Source organism: Tamandua tetradactyla, chromosome 8 (assembly GCF_023851605.1).
Source record: "Tamandua tetradactyla isolate mTamTet1 chromosome 8, mTamTet1.pri, whole genome shotgun sequence".
NCBI classification, from domain to species: Eukaryota; Metazoa; Chordata; class Mammalia; order Pilosa; family Myrmecophagidae; genus Tamandua; species Tamandua tetradactyla.
The window spans coordinates 58,060,216-58,077,799 of record NC_135334.1 but is presented as its reverse complement, the minus strand read 5'-3'; the positions used below and the strand labels follow the sequence as shown (position 1 = coordinate 58,077,799).

Below are 17,584 nucleotides of genomic sequence, written 5' to 3'. Positions count from 1 at the left end.
CTTTAAAATGCCCCACAAAAAGAGGGGGCAAGAAGTTATTTCACTATTCTCTGATTTTCTGATATTTGGAATTTTCCAACTAAGTATTTGGAGAGGAAAAAAAGTATTGGTATCATGGGGAAGTTGAAAGGTGTGTTAAGCTGAAAGTGTAGTGATGTCATGAAGAGTTAAAATCATCTTAACCATGGCAAATCACTCATAAGGACAATAAAGTTGATGAAAATAAACTTCCTTTTAGACTTCCTAATTACCTATTTATTTAAAATTGACAAATTTTATTTCTGTTAAGCCTGGTACTTGAATTAGCATGTCATAGAAGTCAATTTTATATTAAATTAAACTTAAATGAATTTATGTGTTAAGGAAATAGGTTGTATAGTATTGTATAGGTTATATCCAGTATTTATTGTATAATTGTTACTATAACAGGGTTAGTAAATATTACTCCATTTCTGTAAAATAGTGTTTGTCAAAATGTTCTCCAAGGTCTGCCTGTGTCAGAATTACCCAGAATGTTTTGTTGTTTTTTTTTTTGATAGGAGAACTTTTATTTTTATTTGCATATATTTAAACCAGTTTAGTGGCAAGTTCTTTAGCTTTTGCCTTCTCCAGCTTGGCAATGCAAGCACTACAGATTTTGGACCCAAGACACTGTCTCCCTAGTGATGGTGGATCTCACCATATCTGTCATTGTAATTGGTCCTAATAGCTTCCACCAGCTTAGCCAGTACTCCTTTGTCTTCCAAGTTGATCTTTGTGAAGGTGACAGTGATGTAAGTCTTCCTGTGGAGGAGGCATCCCAGCCTGGCCTTCTCCTTGATGATGAAGTAGGGGACCCCCATTTTGCAACCCAAGGCGGGCAGGAAGACAGCCAGCTTGATGGGGTTCATTTCATGTGCAGTTACCACCAGCTGGGCCTTCTTGTTTTCTACCAACATGGTTAAAGCACAGGCAGCTTCTTAATAGGGACACCTCTTGGTTGGCAGCTTTCTTCTCAACCCGAGCCAACAGCCTCTGTTTCTTCTCTTGCTTTGTCTCTGGTTGTACTTGTGGGCCAACTTAAGCAGTTGAGTGGCTGTTTGGTGGTCCAAAGCCTGGGTGAACTGGTTGATGGCCAAGGGCACTTTCAGCTGCTTATAGAGTGTGCCCCGTTGCTGCCGCAACCGATGTAGCAGGGCCATTTGACAAAGCAGATGAAGTCTCTTTTGGGCTGGGTGTCCTGTTCATTGCCAGAATTCTTGGGCCTTTACTCAAACAAGATTTACTACCTTCTTGGCCTCCTGCATCACAACAGCAGGGGCTGGGGTCATTTTTTTCCGTTTTGCCTTCTTTCCTTTTGGCATCTTTGGTGGCAGAGCGAGAGACCCAGAATGCTCTTTAAAATGCAGTTTTCTGTGTCTCCCCAAAAGCAGTTTCTTTTTAATGAGGGTGCAAGAATCTCCATTTTGAATAAGTACAATAAAGTTTGAGAACTAATGATAGAATATTTCTTAAAATTTGAAACTAGTTAAATTAGACTAAATGAAATGAAGTCTTCACATAGTGAGTAAACAGTCAACATGGATAAATCTTTATCCTAAAAAGGTAACTCAAATTGAAACCAATATGTTTAGAAAGGTTTTATATTACAAATACATCATAAAATAAACTATATAAGGAAACTAGGATAGTGGAAGAACAGTTATTTAAACTTTGAGGTTAATGTGGAGGCAGGCAGCCAGTTTCTTTATTGGCTTTCTGAGGCTGATCCAGGCAATTCTTGAGTTACCATACTGCTTAATGCCATTGATATATTAGAGTTTACCTCTAAATTTAAAAAAAAATTGAGTAGGTAAAACTAGTAGAAGGTATAGAATTCAAAAAAGTATGTGATGCAAAATAAGTCTTAACCATCCCTTCACAAGATGCAGCATTATCAGCTTTTATAGCCTTTTCCAAAGATCCTATACAGGTGTGTTTGTATGTATGTGTGAATAAACCACAAATGATAGTGTACACTGTTCTGCACATGCTGTATTTGACTGTTATATTGGAAATCATTTCAAATCAGTATTACCTCATCTTTAATTGGTATGATTTTGCCCGAATTTATGTAAGTTTTGCATAAATAGCCATTCCAGCTATTTCCAGTTTTTCATGTTTACAAGTAGTAGAGGTTACACAATGACTTGCCTTTTTCAGTGGTAGTGAGGATTGAGCTGGGCTTTCTGCATCAGATTATACTCTGTTTTATTTATGAGGTGGCAGACCAGGACTTATGTTCTGGCCACTGATATTAGAGACTATTTTGAACCATAATTGGCCTCATAGGAATCATCAAATTTTATAACCTTGACTTTGTTAACAGTCCTTATTGGTCTTTCCAATCCTTGACACTAGAAGCAAATGTTCAACTGATTGAAGAACAAGCAATATAAACAGCCAAATAGTAATTGGAATTGAGTGTGAAATTACAGTTTTGTTTGTTCATTTGGTGTAGATTTTAAGCCAAATATCAATGTAAATGTATAAAGAAAGTGAGAATTTTTACATCCAAAATCTTCAGCCGTTCTTTGGATTTGACCTCTTTGTGGTCTGTACTGTAACCACTGATGTGTCTTTTTTCAAAAACATTATATTTCTTAACTGTGGCATTTCTTAGGCTGATGAAAACTTTTACACTTGTGCATGGACATATGATAGCAATACCAGCCATCCTCTGCTGGCTGTGGCTGGATCTAGAGGCATAATTAGGATAATTAATCCTATAACAATGCAGTGCATAAAGGTGGGCTTTCTGTTTAAATTATAGAATTGTTTCTTTTGAACACACAACTGTGAAAGCATGTCATGTTGAATTTTAATTGGATGGAATCAGTGTCTGTTATATTTCTGGCTTGATTTGTACTTTAAGTATTACTTTGTTTAGTTTTTGAGACCTTTATTACATTTAGGTAATGTATATTAAAGACTAGGAAGTGGAAAAATCTTATTTTCAGTGTTTTCTTTTGTAATCATTTCTCGCCTTCACTCTACTCTACTTCAGAAGAGTGATGCCATTTTATAAGGCCCCCACATTGGGGGTGTAGCATCAAGGGCACCTTGGAGTGAACTGAAAGGTGAAGCCTGGGAAGTTAATATAAGAAATTTTAACGTGCACTTAAGGTTGAGAAAACTTCTTTAAGTGAAACTAGTTTTCCATTCTATTAAGAGTTATGAAAGTGTTTAATTTTGAAATATGAAACTTGAAATATGAAACATTTTAATATTTTTTATAGCACTATGTTGGCCATGGAAATGCTATTAATGAACTGAAATTCCACCCAAGAGACCCTAACCTTCTTCTGTCTGTAAGTAAAGGTAAGAGAAGCAAATATTTTTTGTCCTATTTATTTGTGAATTTTTTTAAGGACAGATGTATCAAGGGGGAAAAAATTTTGAAAAGCTTCGTATCAGTATATTTTATTTATTTATTTTTAATTAATTTTTAAATTTTTTTAAGATACCAAAAAACACCAAATGCAAACATTCTAAACTTTTGATAATTCCGTTCTACATATATAATTAGTAATTCACAATATCATCACATAGTTGTATATAATTCATCATGATCATTTCTTGGAACATTTGCATCTATTCAGAAAAAGAAACAAAAAGGAAACAAAAAAATTCGTACATACCATACCCCCCACCCCTCTGCCTCACCAATCACCAGCTTTTCTATCTAAATTATTTTAACTTTTGTTTCCCCTATTATTCATCTTTATTCCGTATGTTTTACTCGTCTGTTGATAAGATAGATAAAAGGAGCATCAGACGCAAGGTTTTCACTGTCCACAATCACACAGTCACATTGTGAAAGCTTTATCATTATACAATCATCTTCAAGAAACATGGCTACTGGAACACAGCTCTACATTTTCAGGCAGTTCCCTCCAGCCTCTCCACTACATCTTGACTAACAAGGTGATTTCTATTTAATGTGTAAGAATAACCTCCAGGATAACCTCTCGACCCTGTTTGGAATCTCTCAGCCATTGACACTTTATTTTGTCTCATTTCACTCTTCCCTGTTTTGGTCGAGAAGGTTTTTTCAATCCCCTGATGCTGATTCTTGGCTCATTCTAGGGGTATTCTCAATCCCTTGATGCTGAGTCTCACTTCATTCCAGGATTCTGTCCTATGTTGCCAGGAAGGTCCACACCCCTGGGAGTCATGGCCCACGTAGACAGGGGGAGGATGGTGAGTTTGCTTGTTGTGTTGACTGGAGAGAGAGAGGCCACATCTGAGCAAGAAAAGAGGTTCTCTTGGGGGTGACTCTTAGTCCTAATTTTAAGTAGGCTTGACCTATCTTTCTGGGGTTAAGTTTCATATGAACAAACCCCAAGATTGGGGGCTCAGCCTATTGCTTTGGTTGTCTGCACTGCTTGGGAGAATATCAGGAATTCACCTAGGGGAAGTTGAATTTTCCCCCTTTCTCACCATTCCTCAAAGAGGACTTTGCAAATACTTTTTTATTCACTGTTCAAATCACTCTGGGACTTACTAGGGCATCACTCTGGACAAACCAACAAAATCTCATGTCCTACTCAAGGTTCCATGTACTTATGGTATTTAAATAAGTTGTATTAGGAACTGCACTAGTCAAAATATAAATTTTGTACCAAATAAATGTTTTTTGCTTTAGTCTCACACATCAGTTAAAATTTTAAAATATTAATTACCATCTATTTTCAGCACACTGCAGTAATGACATTCCTTTGTTCTTCCTTATGCAAAAACATTTTTTAAATTTGTACATTTAGTCACTATCATTGTACACTCTAGGCGTTCCTAAAATATACCATCTTAATCTTTATCATCTGTCTTTCTTTGTGGTTTCATTTGTGCCCCAGCCCTCCTCCCTCTATCATTCTCACATTCAGCTTCATTCAGTATTTTAACATAATTGTATTATAGTTAGGTAGTATTGTGCTGTCCATTTCTGAGCTTTTACATTTAGTCCTGTTGCACAATCTTTATCCCTTCAGCTCCAATTACCCAATATCTTACCCTCTTTCTATCTCCTGATGGTCACTGTTACCAATGAAATTTTCCAAGTTTATTCAATAATGTCAGTTTATATCAGTGAGACCATACAGTATTTGTCCTTTGTTTCTGGCTAATCTCACTCAGCATAATGTACTTAAGGTCTATCCATGTTGTTACATACTTCATAACTTTATTCTAGCTGCATAATATTCCATTGTATGTATATACCACAGTTTGTTTAGCCACTCATCTGTTGATGGACATTTGGGCTGTTTCCATCTCTGCGCAGTTGTAAATAATGCTGCTATAAACATTGCTGTGCAAATGTCTGTGTCCTTGCCCTCATGTCCTCTGAGTAGATACCTAGCAATGGTATTGCTGGGTCATATGGCAGTTCTATATTTAGCTTTTTGAGGAACCGCCCAGCTGTCTTGCACAGCAGTTGTACCATTTGACATTCCCAACAACAGTGACTAAGTTTGCCTCTTTCTCCACATCCTCTCCAGCACTTGTCATTTTGTTTTATTGATAATGGCCATTCTGGTGGGTGTGAGATGATATCTCATAGTGGTTTTGATTTGCATTTCTTAAATAACCAGGGAAGTTGAGCATCTCTTCATGTGCCTTTTTGACCATTTGTCTTTCCTCTTCTAAGAAGTGTCTGTTCAAGTCTTTTGCCCATTTTGTAATTGGGTTGGCTGTCTTTTTGTTGTTGAGTTGAACAATCTCTTTATAAATTCTGGATACTAGACCTTTATCTCATATACCGTTTCCAAATATTGTTTTCCATTGTGTAGGCTTTCTTTTTACTTTCTTGATGAAGTTCTTTGATGTGCACATGTTTAATTTTGAGGAGTTCTCATTTCTTTCTTTTTCTTCAATGCTCTTGCTTTGGATGTAAGGTCTAGGAAACTGCTTCCTAGTATAAGATTTATAAGATATCTCCCTGCATTTTCTTCCAGCAGTTTTATGGTTTTAGATCTAATGTTGAGGTCTTTGATCGATTTTGAGTTAATTTTTGTATGGGGTGTGAGATATGGTTCCTCTTTCATTCTTTTGCATATGGATATCCAGTTCTCTAGGCACCATTTATTGACGAGACTGTTCTGTCTCAGGTGAGTTGACTTGACTGCCTTATCAAAGATCAATTGTCTATAGATGAGAGGGTCTATAGGTGACATTCTATTCAATTCCATTGGTCAGTATATCTATCTTTATGCCAGTACCATGCTTTTTTGACCAGTGTAGCTTCATAATATGCCTTAAAGTCAGACAGCATGTGACCTCCGACTTCATTTCTTTTCTCAAGATACTTTTAGCTATTTGGGGCACCCTGCCCTTCCAGATAAATTTGGTTATGGGTTTTCTATTTCTGAAAAGTCAGTTATTGGGATTTTAATTGGTATTGCATTGAATCTGTAAATCAATTTAGGTAGAATTGACATCTTAACTACATTTAGTCTTCCAGTCCATGAACACGGTATGCCCTTCCATCTAATTAGGTCTTCTGTGATTACTTTTAGCAGTTTCTTGTAGTTTTGTTTGTATAGGTCTTTTGTCTCTTTAGTTAAGTTTATTCCTAAATATTTTATTCTTTTGGTTGCAATTGTTAATGAAATTCTTTTTTCTGATTTCCCCCTCAGGTTATTCATTACTAGTGTATAGAAACACTACAGATTTTTAAGTGTTGATCTTGTAACCTGCCACTTTGCTGTACTCCTTTCTTAGCTCTAGTAGTTTTGCTGTGGATTTTTCGGGGTTTTTTAGCAGTATCATATCATCTGCAAACAGTGCGAATTTTACTTCTTCCTTTCCAATTCTGAGGCCTTGTATTTCTTTTTCTTGTCTTATTGCTCTGGCTAGAACTCCCAACACAAGGTTGAATAACAGTGGTGATAGTGGACATCCTTGTCTTGTTCCTTATCTTAGGGGGAAAGTTTTCAGTTATTCCCCATTGAGAAGATGTTACCTGTGGGTTTTTCATATATTCCCTGTATCATGTTGAGGAAATTCCCTTCTATTCCTGTCCTTTGCAGTGTTTTCATCAGGAAAATATGTTGAATTTTGTCAAATGCCTTTTCTACATCAGTTGAGATGATCATGTGGGTTTTCTGCTTTGATTTGTTGATATGGTGTATTACATTAATTGATTTTCTTATGTTGAACCATCCTTCCATAGCTGGGATGAATCCTACTTGGTCATGGTGTATAATTCTTTTAATGTGCTACTGGATTAGATTTGCTAGAATTTTGTTGAGGATTTTTTCATCTATATTCATTAGAGAGATTGGTCTGCAGTTTTCTTTTCTTGTAATATCTTTGTCTGGCTTTGGTATGAGGTTGATACTGGCTTTGTGGAATGAGTTAGGTAGCTTTCCCTCCTCTTCAATTTTTTTGAAGAGTTGAGCAAGATTAGTACTAATTCTTTCCGGAATGTTTGGTAGAATTCACATGTGAAGCCATCTGGTCAGGACTTTTCTTTTTGGGAACTTCTTAATGACTGATTCAGTTTCTTCACTTGTGATTGTTATGTTGAGGTTGTCTGTTTCTTCTCGACTCAGAGTTAGTTGTTCATGTCTTTCTAGAAAGTTGTCCATTTCATCTACATTGTTGTATTTATTCGCATAAAGTTGTTTATAGTATCCTGTCATTACGTCCTTTATTTCTGTGGGGTTGGTGGTTATGTCTCCTCTTCCATTTCTGATTTTATTTATTTGCATCCTCTCTCTTCTTCTTCTTTTTGTCAGTCTTGCTAAGGGTCCATCAGTCTTACTGATTTTCTCATAAAACCAGCTTCTGGTTTTGTTGATTTTCTCAATTGTTTCGTTCTCAATTTCATTTATTTCTGCTCTAATCTTCATTATTTCTTTCCTTTTGCTTGCTTTGGGGTTAGTTTGCTGTTCTTTCTCTCCTTCCAAGTGGTCAGTTAATTCCTTGATTTTTCCCCTTTCTTCTTTTTTCCCTATATATTCATTTTCTTGTCGGATTTCAGATGTTCCATCCTCCAGTTCAGTAATCCTATCTTCTGCCTCTCGAAATCTGCCATTGTAGGTTTCCATTGTTCTTTTCATCTCTTCTCCTGTGCCTTTCATTCCCATAAGTTCTGTGATTTGTTTTTTTCAGACTTTTGATTTCTTCTTTTTGTTCATTCCTTGCCTTCTTTATATCATCCGTCAGTTCATTGATTTGGTTTTTGATGCGGTTTTCCATGTTTGTTCGTATATTCTTAATTAATCATTTCCGCTCTTGTATCTCATTAGAATCGTTGGGTTGTTCTTTTGACTGGGCCATATCTTCAGTTTTCCTAGTGTGATTTGTTATTTTTTGCTGGCATCTAGGTATTTAATTAACTTAATTTGTTTATTCCAGAGATTGCTTGCACTTCTTTTACCTAGTGTTTTCTTGCTGGATGAATTTGTTTTCTATCTGTTCTTTGACATTCAGTTCAGCTTTTTCTGTTACTCTAGCTAAGGTTTTATTGAACAGAGGAGAATTTTTTAATTCTTGTTTCTTGCCCTGCCTGTATGGTGCCTCCCCCCCACCTTAGGAGCATCTACTTAGGTATTATAGACCCCAGCTGGATGTTCCCAGACCAAACTGGTCTCCTATCAGGAGGAGTCACCTGCATCGGTTTTCCCTGAGGGTGAGACCCAGCAGGTAGAAAGACTTTCCTGTGAAGTCTCTGGGCTCTGTTTTTCTTATCCTGCCCGGTATGTGTGCTTGTCTGCCTGCAGGTCCCACCAGCATAAGAAGGTGCGGTACCTTTAACTTTGGCAGACTCTCCCTGCTGGGGACGTGGTAGAGACAGAGGAGAGATTGTAGGCTGGTTTTAATGGCTTCAAATTACCAAGACCTGGGGTCTAAATTCCTTGAGGGAGGGATTCCACCTGAGTTGGGCTTCACCCCTCCCCTGGGGAAGGCACAGGCTCCAGAAAGGCTCTCAAACAAGCTTGTTTCTGCCTATTCCTGGGTCAGTTGCAGCCTGAGACGTCCTGCCACTGTTTCCAAAGGCAGTCAAGCCTTTGTAGAAACACAGCCAAAAAACTGTTTCTGTTCTTTTTCCGTCAGCCCTGCCCCCTTGGCCCCGGGGCAAAAATGAGCGACTTCTGCTTTGACCAGGTTCAGCTGAACTGGGGGCCCATTTTTATTAGTCAGAACTTGTGAATTAATTCCACACTTGAAGCTTAGTTGCGCTCAGCCCCTACTTCTGGTCAAGTCCCTTTCCTTTCCCCTCTGGGAAGCCGTCTGTTGGGGAGGAGTGCCGACCTCTGCGGCTTGGGAAACTCCCTGGTCTGGGGGAGCTCACAGCCAGTCCAGCTGGTCCAGACTGGGATACCCTTTGTGTCCTATCACTGATGTGGCCTCAGGAGCTGTTCTGTACTGTTGATGGTTATTTAGTAGCTGCTCTGGTGGACAAACTAAATCCCACAGCTTGCTAAGCCGCCGTCCTGGCTCCTCCTCCCGTATCAGTACATTTTAGCAGAAAAATCTTAGTCTAAATGAACATCCCCAAACCAAGTATTGGGGAAGAAGACCAGGGATAGTATTGTCAACAGTAGGGATAAATAAAATAATTAGTACTGAAGATTAGGTCTGTGTTACCATTTTACGTATTTATGTTAAGATGCTGTTATTTTAAGTGGCATGTCTTTAAAAGTTTTTAAAATGGTTTCACCAATCATCTTACCAATTACTTTCACTCTGTTCAATTATGTAATAAGATATAATGCATCTTAAAATTCATACTGTTTTTCTGTTTAAAAAAAGGTTTTGCTTTATAAACATTCCTTAAAATGCCCAAGTTCTCCAGTACAGGTTCCTTTAAATATTTGTCAAACTTGTAAAGCATCAGATTGCCCTCTGTGTCTTTATTGGCCCTATAAGTTTACTCTGGGTTCTGAAAAGCCTCTACATTGTTTTTTGTTTTTGTTTTTTTTCCCCCTTTTTTAAAAATTGATTGATCATACCAAGATACACACACAAACATTCTTAACATATGATCATTCCATTCTACATATGTAATCCGTAATAAGCAATATCATCACATAGTTGTATATTCATCAGGTTAGACCTCCATGCTAACCTCTCAACTCTGTTTGGAATCTGTTGGCCATTGAGACTTTATTTTGTTTCATTTTGCACTTCCCCCTTTTGGTCGAGAATCTTCATTAGTTTTTAACTGAGCTCTCAGAAATGACGTTAGATTGTTCTTCTATTTTCTGTTCTTGAATGACCTTTTCTATTTTCATTTATACTTCTTTATTGTAGTCACGTTTATTCTTTTCTTTGGCTTGTCATCTTACACACCCCCACCCCACCCCAATCTGTTCAGATTAAAAGATATCCTCAAATTAGAAACACTATCTTAAAATGCTTCGGTATAATTTTTCTTTAACTACCAAGGTTTATCTTTGAAAATCACCTAAGATCTTAAATATATTTTCTTTTCTCTTGAGAGTAGTAGCTAGGCTCACTTATTTCTCTGCAAGTGACATAAGCCATAATACATAATACCTCACTTGTACTAAATATCACAGCTTCTTAATCCTATCTGTACCCTTTGCATGTTAGAACACATTTTCAAAATGAATAGGAATTTTGCTATAATCATTACCAAGACAGTGAAAAGACAACCCACCTGATAGGAAAAAATATTTGCAAATCATATATTTGGACTTGTGTCCAGAATATAAAAAGAACCTTACACCTCAACCAAAAACTATATAATCCAATTAAAAATAGCCAAAGGTTCTGAATAAACATTTCTCTAAAGAAGATACACAAATCTTCTTTGACCAATGAATATGAAGGAAGTGTTCTGTACTAATACATACTACAACATGGATGAACCTGGAAACACTTATGATAAATGAAAAAGCCAGGCACAAAAGACCATATATTGTATAAATTATATGTAATGTCCAGAATAAGCAAGTCTATAGATACAGAAAGTGAATCAGTAGTTTCCTGGAGCTGGGAAGGTTGGGAGTTGAGAGAATGGATATGAGATTTCCTTTTGGGGTGATGAAAATGTTCTCGAAATCTGTTGTGAGGATTGTACAATTCTGTCAATATTTGAAATACCATTGAGTTTTGTACATAAGTGGGTGAATTCTGTAGTATGTAAATTATATAAAGCTGTTTAAAAATGAATAGAAATCTAATAGTGTAATAAAATTATGATGGATTCAAATCAAGATGCAGTTATACCAGTGCTAATTTCTGTTACACAATGTATTACTAATAATAACCTCTTTGCATTGCCTGTGTAATATGTTAATATTCATGTATAGTGCAGATATTGTCATATTTCAGTCACTGAATATCATTTCTTATGCTTATTAATGTTGCTGTACATTCTTTTATCAATGTTTAATACAACATTAGATTCTTCTGTATACTTTTTAAAGGAAGATTATCACTATAAAACTTCATCTTGATATATATAGTTTTCAATCATATTTTGGGTTTACTGTAGAAATCTTATAAATTTACTCCACCCCTTCAGTTTTTTACTGTGAATGTGATGAAGGAAAAAACTGTGCATGTTGTTCCATAGCATAATGTAGAAAAGCTTTGTTAGGTCAAAGCCCTGAGTATTTATTTTCTTATCTCAAAAGCATATCTTCATCAAATTAAGATATTAAAGAAAATTATTTGCAGTAAATAAGCTTAAGATATTTCTAAGAGCACATAAATATTTATTTTCTTAAGCGTTTGTGCTCATGATGCCTAGTTAATTTGACATATGATTTCAGTATTTTAATTTGACATGTGATATGAATTCCATACTTAGTTCTTATGGTACATAACATGCAACTCACATATGTAGTTTTTACTTCTTTAAGGAGATGTTAAAAGCCACAGTAAATGAATGATACATATTGTCTTAATATTTGTGTGTTTATATTAGATCATGCTTTACGATTATGGAATATCCAAACGGACACCTTGGTGGCAATATTTGGAGGTGTAGAAGGGCACAGAGATGAAGTTCTAAGTGCTGTAAGTTGAGAGCTACAGGGCAGTGACCTTCAGGTTGACATAGCTGTGAACAATCCTCATGGAACTCTGCTTGTTAAAAAACATGAGGTTTGTTTTATGTAGTTTGTCAGGCATTCATTTTATTTATTTGTGACATGCCAGGTTTTTAATCTTAAGGTGAAAGAATAAAGCAAGTAAATGTTTTGTGTTTTTTAATTACTTGCACTTTATCTATACCACCTTCTAGAAAGAATGCTATGAACTTGAAACTTTCCTTCATTTTTTGTTTAAAGTTGAAATACAAATTAACTAACTTTTAAGAAGTGTTTTATTGTATTCACACTGAGTTGTTTCCAGCCCTTGGATTTGGGTGGTATTATGCTATTCAAAACTTAACAGTTTTGATTATCTTTAAAAATAAGCAAATACCATCTTTGTACTGCTCTAGTATAATTATATGATACAAGTGTTTTTACTCAGGTTTCAGCTTTTCACATTATTTTAGTTTTATGTACGTCTCATAGCTTACTTGATTTCTTTAGTAATTTTATAGCTCTTCACTTGTGTTTATTAAACTATATAAAGGTTCACCTATTTTGAAGCATTTTCCATTTTAATTGGAGATACTGAATATTCATAGTTTGGGTTTGTATACCTTTGTGAAAATCATGCCTATATTAGGATACTTTTGTCAACTTGCATCTATCTGGCTTTATGTGTACAAGAGTTGAGTTTATCATCCTTTATTAAGAACTCTAAATTAAAGGTCCTGGCTCTAGGGATATATTGTTAATGTTGACAGCCCTAAATGAGGTAAATGGTAGAAATAGCAGAAACAGCTTAAAATTTTAAAAACAAATTTTTGTAAAATTTTGTCCATGATTAATTGGAAAGTTTAGATTGACAAAAAATATCTAGGTTAGTAAGAAAACTATCCTCCTTAAATAGAATTCTCTCCTGTTATTTTTCTTCAATTTGTTTTTTTATTGTGAAATATAATGTACATACAAAAAAGCAATAAATTTCCAAGTACGTTTTAATAAGTAGTTATAGAACAAATTTCTTTTAAATTTTTTATTAATTAAAAAAAATTACAAGAGCAATAAATTTCCAAGTACGTTTTAATAAGTAGTTATAGAACAAATTTCTTTTAAATTTTTTATTAATTAAAAAAAATTACAAGAAACACAAACATTCCCAACACATACACTTAGCAATTCACAATATTATCACATAGTTGCGTATTCATCATCATGATCATGTCCCAGAACATTTGCATCAATTCAGAAAAAGAAAAAGACAACAGAAAAATAAAAACAGAAAAAAAGAATTTTACATACCATACCCCTTACCCCTCCCTTTCATTGATCACTAGCATTTCAAACTAAATGTATTTTAACATTTGTTCCCCCTATTATTTATTTTTATTCCATATGTTCTACTCATCTGTTGACAAGGTAGATAAAAGGAGCATCAGACACAGGGTTTTCACAGTCACACAGTCACATTGTGAAAGACAAATCATTATTCAGTCATCATCAAGAAACATGGCTACTGGAACACAGCTCTACATTTTCAGGCAGTTCCCTCCCAGCCTCTCCATTACATCTTGAATAACAAGGTGATATCTACTTAATGCTTAAGAATAACCTCCAGGATAACCTCTTGACTCTGTGTGGAATCTCTCAGCCATTGACACTCTGTCTCATTTCACTCTTCTCCCTTTTGGTTGAGAAGGTTTTCTTAATCCCTTGATGCTGAATCTCAGCTCATTCTGGGATTTCTGTCCCACGTTGCCAGGAAGATCCACATCCCTGAGAGTCATGTCCCACGTAGTCAAGGGGAGGGTGGTGAGTTTGCTTGCTGTGTTGGCTAGAGAGCAAGGCCACATCTGAGCAACAAAAGAGGTTCTCATGGTGGTGACTCTTAGGCCTAATTTTAAGTAGACTTGACCTATCCCCTGTGGGGTTAAGTTTCATATGAACAAACCCCAAGACTGGGGGCTCAGCCTATAGCTTTGGTTGCCCACACTGCTTGTGAGAATATCAAGAATTCAACTTGGGAAAGTTGAATTTTCACCCGTTCTCACCATTCCCCAAAGAGGACTTTGCAAATACTTTTCCACTCACTGATCAGATCACTCTGGGATTCATCAGGGAATCACCTGGACAAACCAAACAAAATCTCATGTCCTATACAAAGTTCCATTGTACTTAAGGTTTTCAGCCAACTATCAACATAAGTTATATTAGGAGATGCACTAGTCAAAGTATAAATTTGTACCAAGTAAACATTTTTTGCTTTAGTCTCACACATAGTTAAAATTTTAATTACCTTCTATTTTCAGCACACTGCAGTAATGACATTCTTTTGTTCTTATGCAAAAATATTTTTTAAGTTTGTACATTTAGTCACTATCATTATACACTCTAGGCATTCCTAGATTACAGAACAAATTTTAAAGTTTAGTATGGGTTAGTTACAGTTATACAACTTTTTGTTTTTTTGTATATATGTTACTTTTCACAAAAAAGAAAAAGAAGGATGGGTATAACTGAAGATGGGATTTAATAAATGAGTATGATTGCTGAATCATTACTTTGATATTTCTTTTGGTCTTCAGTGTCTTGGAGCAGCTAGAATTAAAAACAAAAAAACGTGTACCTCCTATTATATAAAATGAGAGCAGGAAGCAGCAACAAGAGTTTCCTGTTAGAAGGACTGTTGAGTGAGAATTTCATTGATCCATTATGATTATGTGCCTTGTGCTAAATAGCTATCACTCAGCAGCTTTATAATGTTTTTGATGACTTACATTTTTGAACAAGAGAAATGAAAAATCCTATTTTTAGAATTATGTTTTTTTTTTAATGTTTCAAGAAATCTTTGATGTGTTTGCTATGAATGTGATGTTTTAACGTCTCTGGAACTCTGTGGAATAAAGTGGTTATAACAGACAAACTCTAAGGTTCCTATTAAAAATTAGTAAAACATTAAGACATGATATCCTTTATGTATATGGTTTTTCTTTATTTTAGAAACTCTAAAATCAATGTAACATCTTTGAATTGTTTTGAGTTAGAAATACAAATGAAGTAAAATTCCAGCTGTTTTGAGTACTCATTGCAATTGCACATACAGATACTGATTTCATTGCTTGATCCAGGGTTATATAATGGACAGCTGAAAATTATATTGGTCACTTGATAGTATTTTTAAGATGCTTAGTAGGAAATCAAATTGAAGGCACCTGATTAAAGAAACCAGTTTTTATTATAAGGAAATCTGTTCATTGGCTTCTCACATTTTAGTTAAGATTGACTATTTGAGCCATAACCTCAAATTGTACTCTGCTGTACTTTTAGTTAAGAGTCATAATAGTCAACATATGGAACAATAAAACTTTTCAGTTTTTGTGTCATAGAATAATTATTTTTACATTAAGTATTTTATTTACCCTTAACATCAAGCAAAAGATATATTTAAAAATAGTTGATAAGTAAAATTAAATTCAAATAATTTATACCCTTGCCTTCCATATCAGAAAAACTCATACTCTGGTAGTGTTAAGCCTAGGTATAAACCAGTCAAAACTTTAAAGGGTGAAGTAGTACGATACCTGTGATTTTTTGGCCTAAACCGATGAAACTCACAATATAATTAGTATTGTGTTTGAAATACAATTCTGACTGTATTGTACATAAGGTGAACTGGGTAAATATTGTAACTTGGAACTTTATATACTTAATTTGAACTTTTCTGTTTTACATATAGGATTATGATCTTTTGGGTGAAAAAATAATGTCCTGTGGTATGGATCACTCTCTTAAACTTTGGAGGATCAATTCAAAGAGAATGATGAATGCAATTAAGGAATCTTATGATTATAACCCAAATAAAACCAACAGGTAACAGTGTGATATTTAAAACAGTTTGTCATCTCACACTGATGAGTTGGTGGATTTTACTTTTCACCAAAATTATTACATAATCCCCCAACATGGAGTTAAGAAGAACCCCAAAGCACATTGGGTATAATTTACAAACCATAAAATTTCCCATTTTAAATGGAAGCCCTTTATTTTTAGTCTAATATTTGGTTTGGTTTTTAAAACCTCTTTTAAATTGTGTTTTCATCTTAATTTAATAGCATATTTCACTTATTTTTTTATTGGCCTTATAAATATTTAAATTTCAAATCACCTTAATTTATCGTGGAATAGGGCCAGTAATGGGCACTTCAGTATAATGTTATACTATCAATCCGTTTAATATAAATTTTTGTATTTTGTAAACTGAACTCAACATGAAAAAAACATAATTTAAAAAGGTGGTTCTTAGCTTAAATTCTTGATGCTCATTTCATTAACAAATGGAGAAAATTCAAAGGCAGTGCTCTATGGGATGGTAGGGTAGGGAATTTTGCAGTTTTGGTATATTTTTGAAATGCTTCAATTCTTAATGCTTTCTCATCTTTTCAGAACCTCATCAAGCTATCATTAATATTTTAACTATAAATAGCATATGTATATGTATGTTAACTCTGCATTTTTGTTTTTACAAATCAGAGGAAAGGAAAAAAAGGGACATATGCCTTTTTTTGCCTAAGACAAATAATTCACGGCATAATGTAGTTGTACAGTTATTTCAGTATAACAAACGAATCACTAGATTAGAAATGTTAGATTTACTATTAATTAATTCTAGATTACTGCTACTATTAATCAACTCTATTTTGTCTTGTTTATGGTCTTCTTACAAATGTCTTTCGAGAAAATGGCTCCACATTTTAGTTCCTGAATGTAGTTATTATGTGGAAAAGTTCTAACTAAGAAATGTCCTTCTAGGAATCATTTTTCAGAAATTTTTGCTCAAGGCAGGACTTTCTTATATAATCTCATCTTCAGCAGACTTGGGAATATATCTCATTCTTAGACAGATGACTGTCTTTTGAAATATTCTAGTTAGGTAGACTTTTAAAGACCATTAATGGTTAATATAAAAGGTTTGAGTCAGTAGCTTAGTATTATATTATGTGAGAAACTCACTACTGCAACCAATTGTCTTTGCTTATGATTGATTAGGATAACCAGAATTGAGGTGATTAATTTGGGCTATATATAGTAAAAGGCAGAAAGTTGCAATTTCTATAAAATGAAAATTCACTGAGCAAAAATAAAATTGAACTTGAGAGCCAAAAATTGAAAAGAATATAGAAACAAAATTGGAATAAGACTTTACCACCCAATAAATAGATAGGAAGGTATTCATTATCTAAGATCATGAAATTAAGTTGTCTATATCATTTTACAAAGTTTTACAAATCAAAAAATGAAAGTGTGATTCTATTTATTTATTTTTTTTAAGTTTTGACATTTTCATTCTTCCTTCAGGCCATTTATTTCTCAGAAAATTCACTTTCCTGACTTTTCTACCAGAGACATACATAGGAATTATGTCGATTGTGTTCGATGGTTGGGCGATTTGATACTATCCAAGGTATGGTAATTGCTCTTAAGCTGTGTGTTGTATGTGTGCTTGTGTGTTGGAAGTTGACAGGGAGTTTTCAGTTTTTTGTTCAGCCTGTTAG

General features: G+C 34.7%; 1 protein-coding gene and 1 pseudogene across 5 annotated transcripts in view; one reads left to right on the top strand and one right to left on the bottom strand.

Annotated features, from left to right (window-relative positions):
* Positions 1-17,584, top strand: part of EED (embryonic ectoderm development) — a 43,056-nt gene that overhangs the window by 15,800 nt on the left and 9,672 nt on the right. For 2 of the 5 annotated variants that reach the window (XM_077113340.1, XM_077113339.1), the window contains exons 5-9: positions 2,642-2,767; positions 3,258-3,339; positions 11,924-12,015; positions 15,769-15,902; positions 17,388-17,493. In XM_077113340.1, coding sequence (XP_076969455.1) covers positions 2,642-2,767; positions 3,258-3,339; positions 11,924-12,015; positions 15,769-15,902; positions 17,388-17,493 — 540 coding nt within the window. The remainder of the gene's footprint in view (positions 1-2,641; positions 2,768-3,257; positions 3,340-11,923; positions 12,016-15,768; positions 15,903-17,387; positions 17,494-17,584) is intronic. The other 3 variants (XM_077113341.1, XM_077113342.1, XM_077113343.1) reach the window with 2 other exon arrangements.
* LOC143643888 (large ribosomal subunit protein eL8 pseudogene) lies at positions 568-1,343 on the bottom strand (annotated as a pseudogene).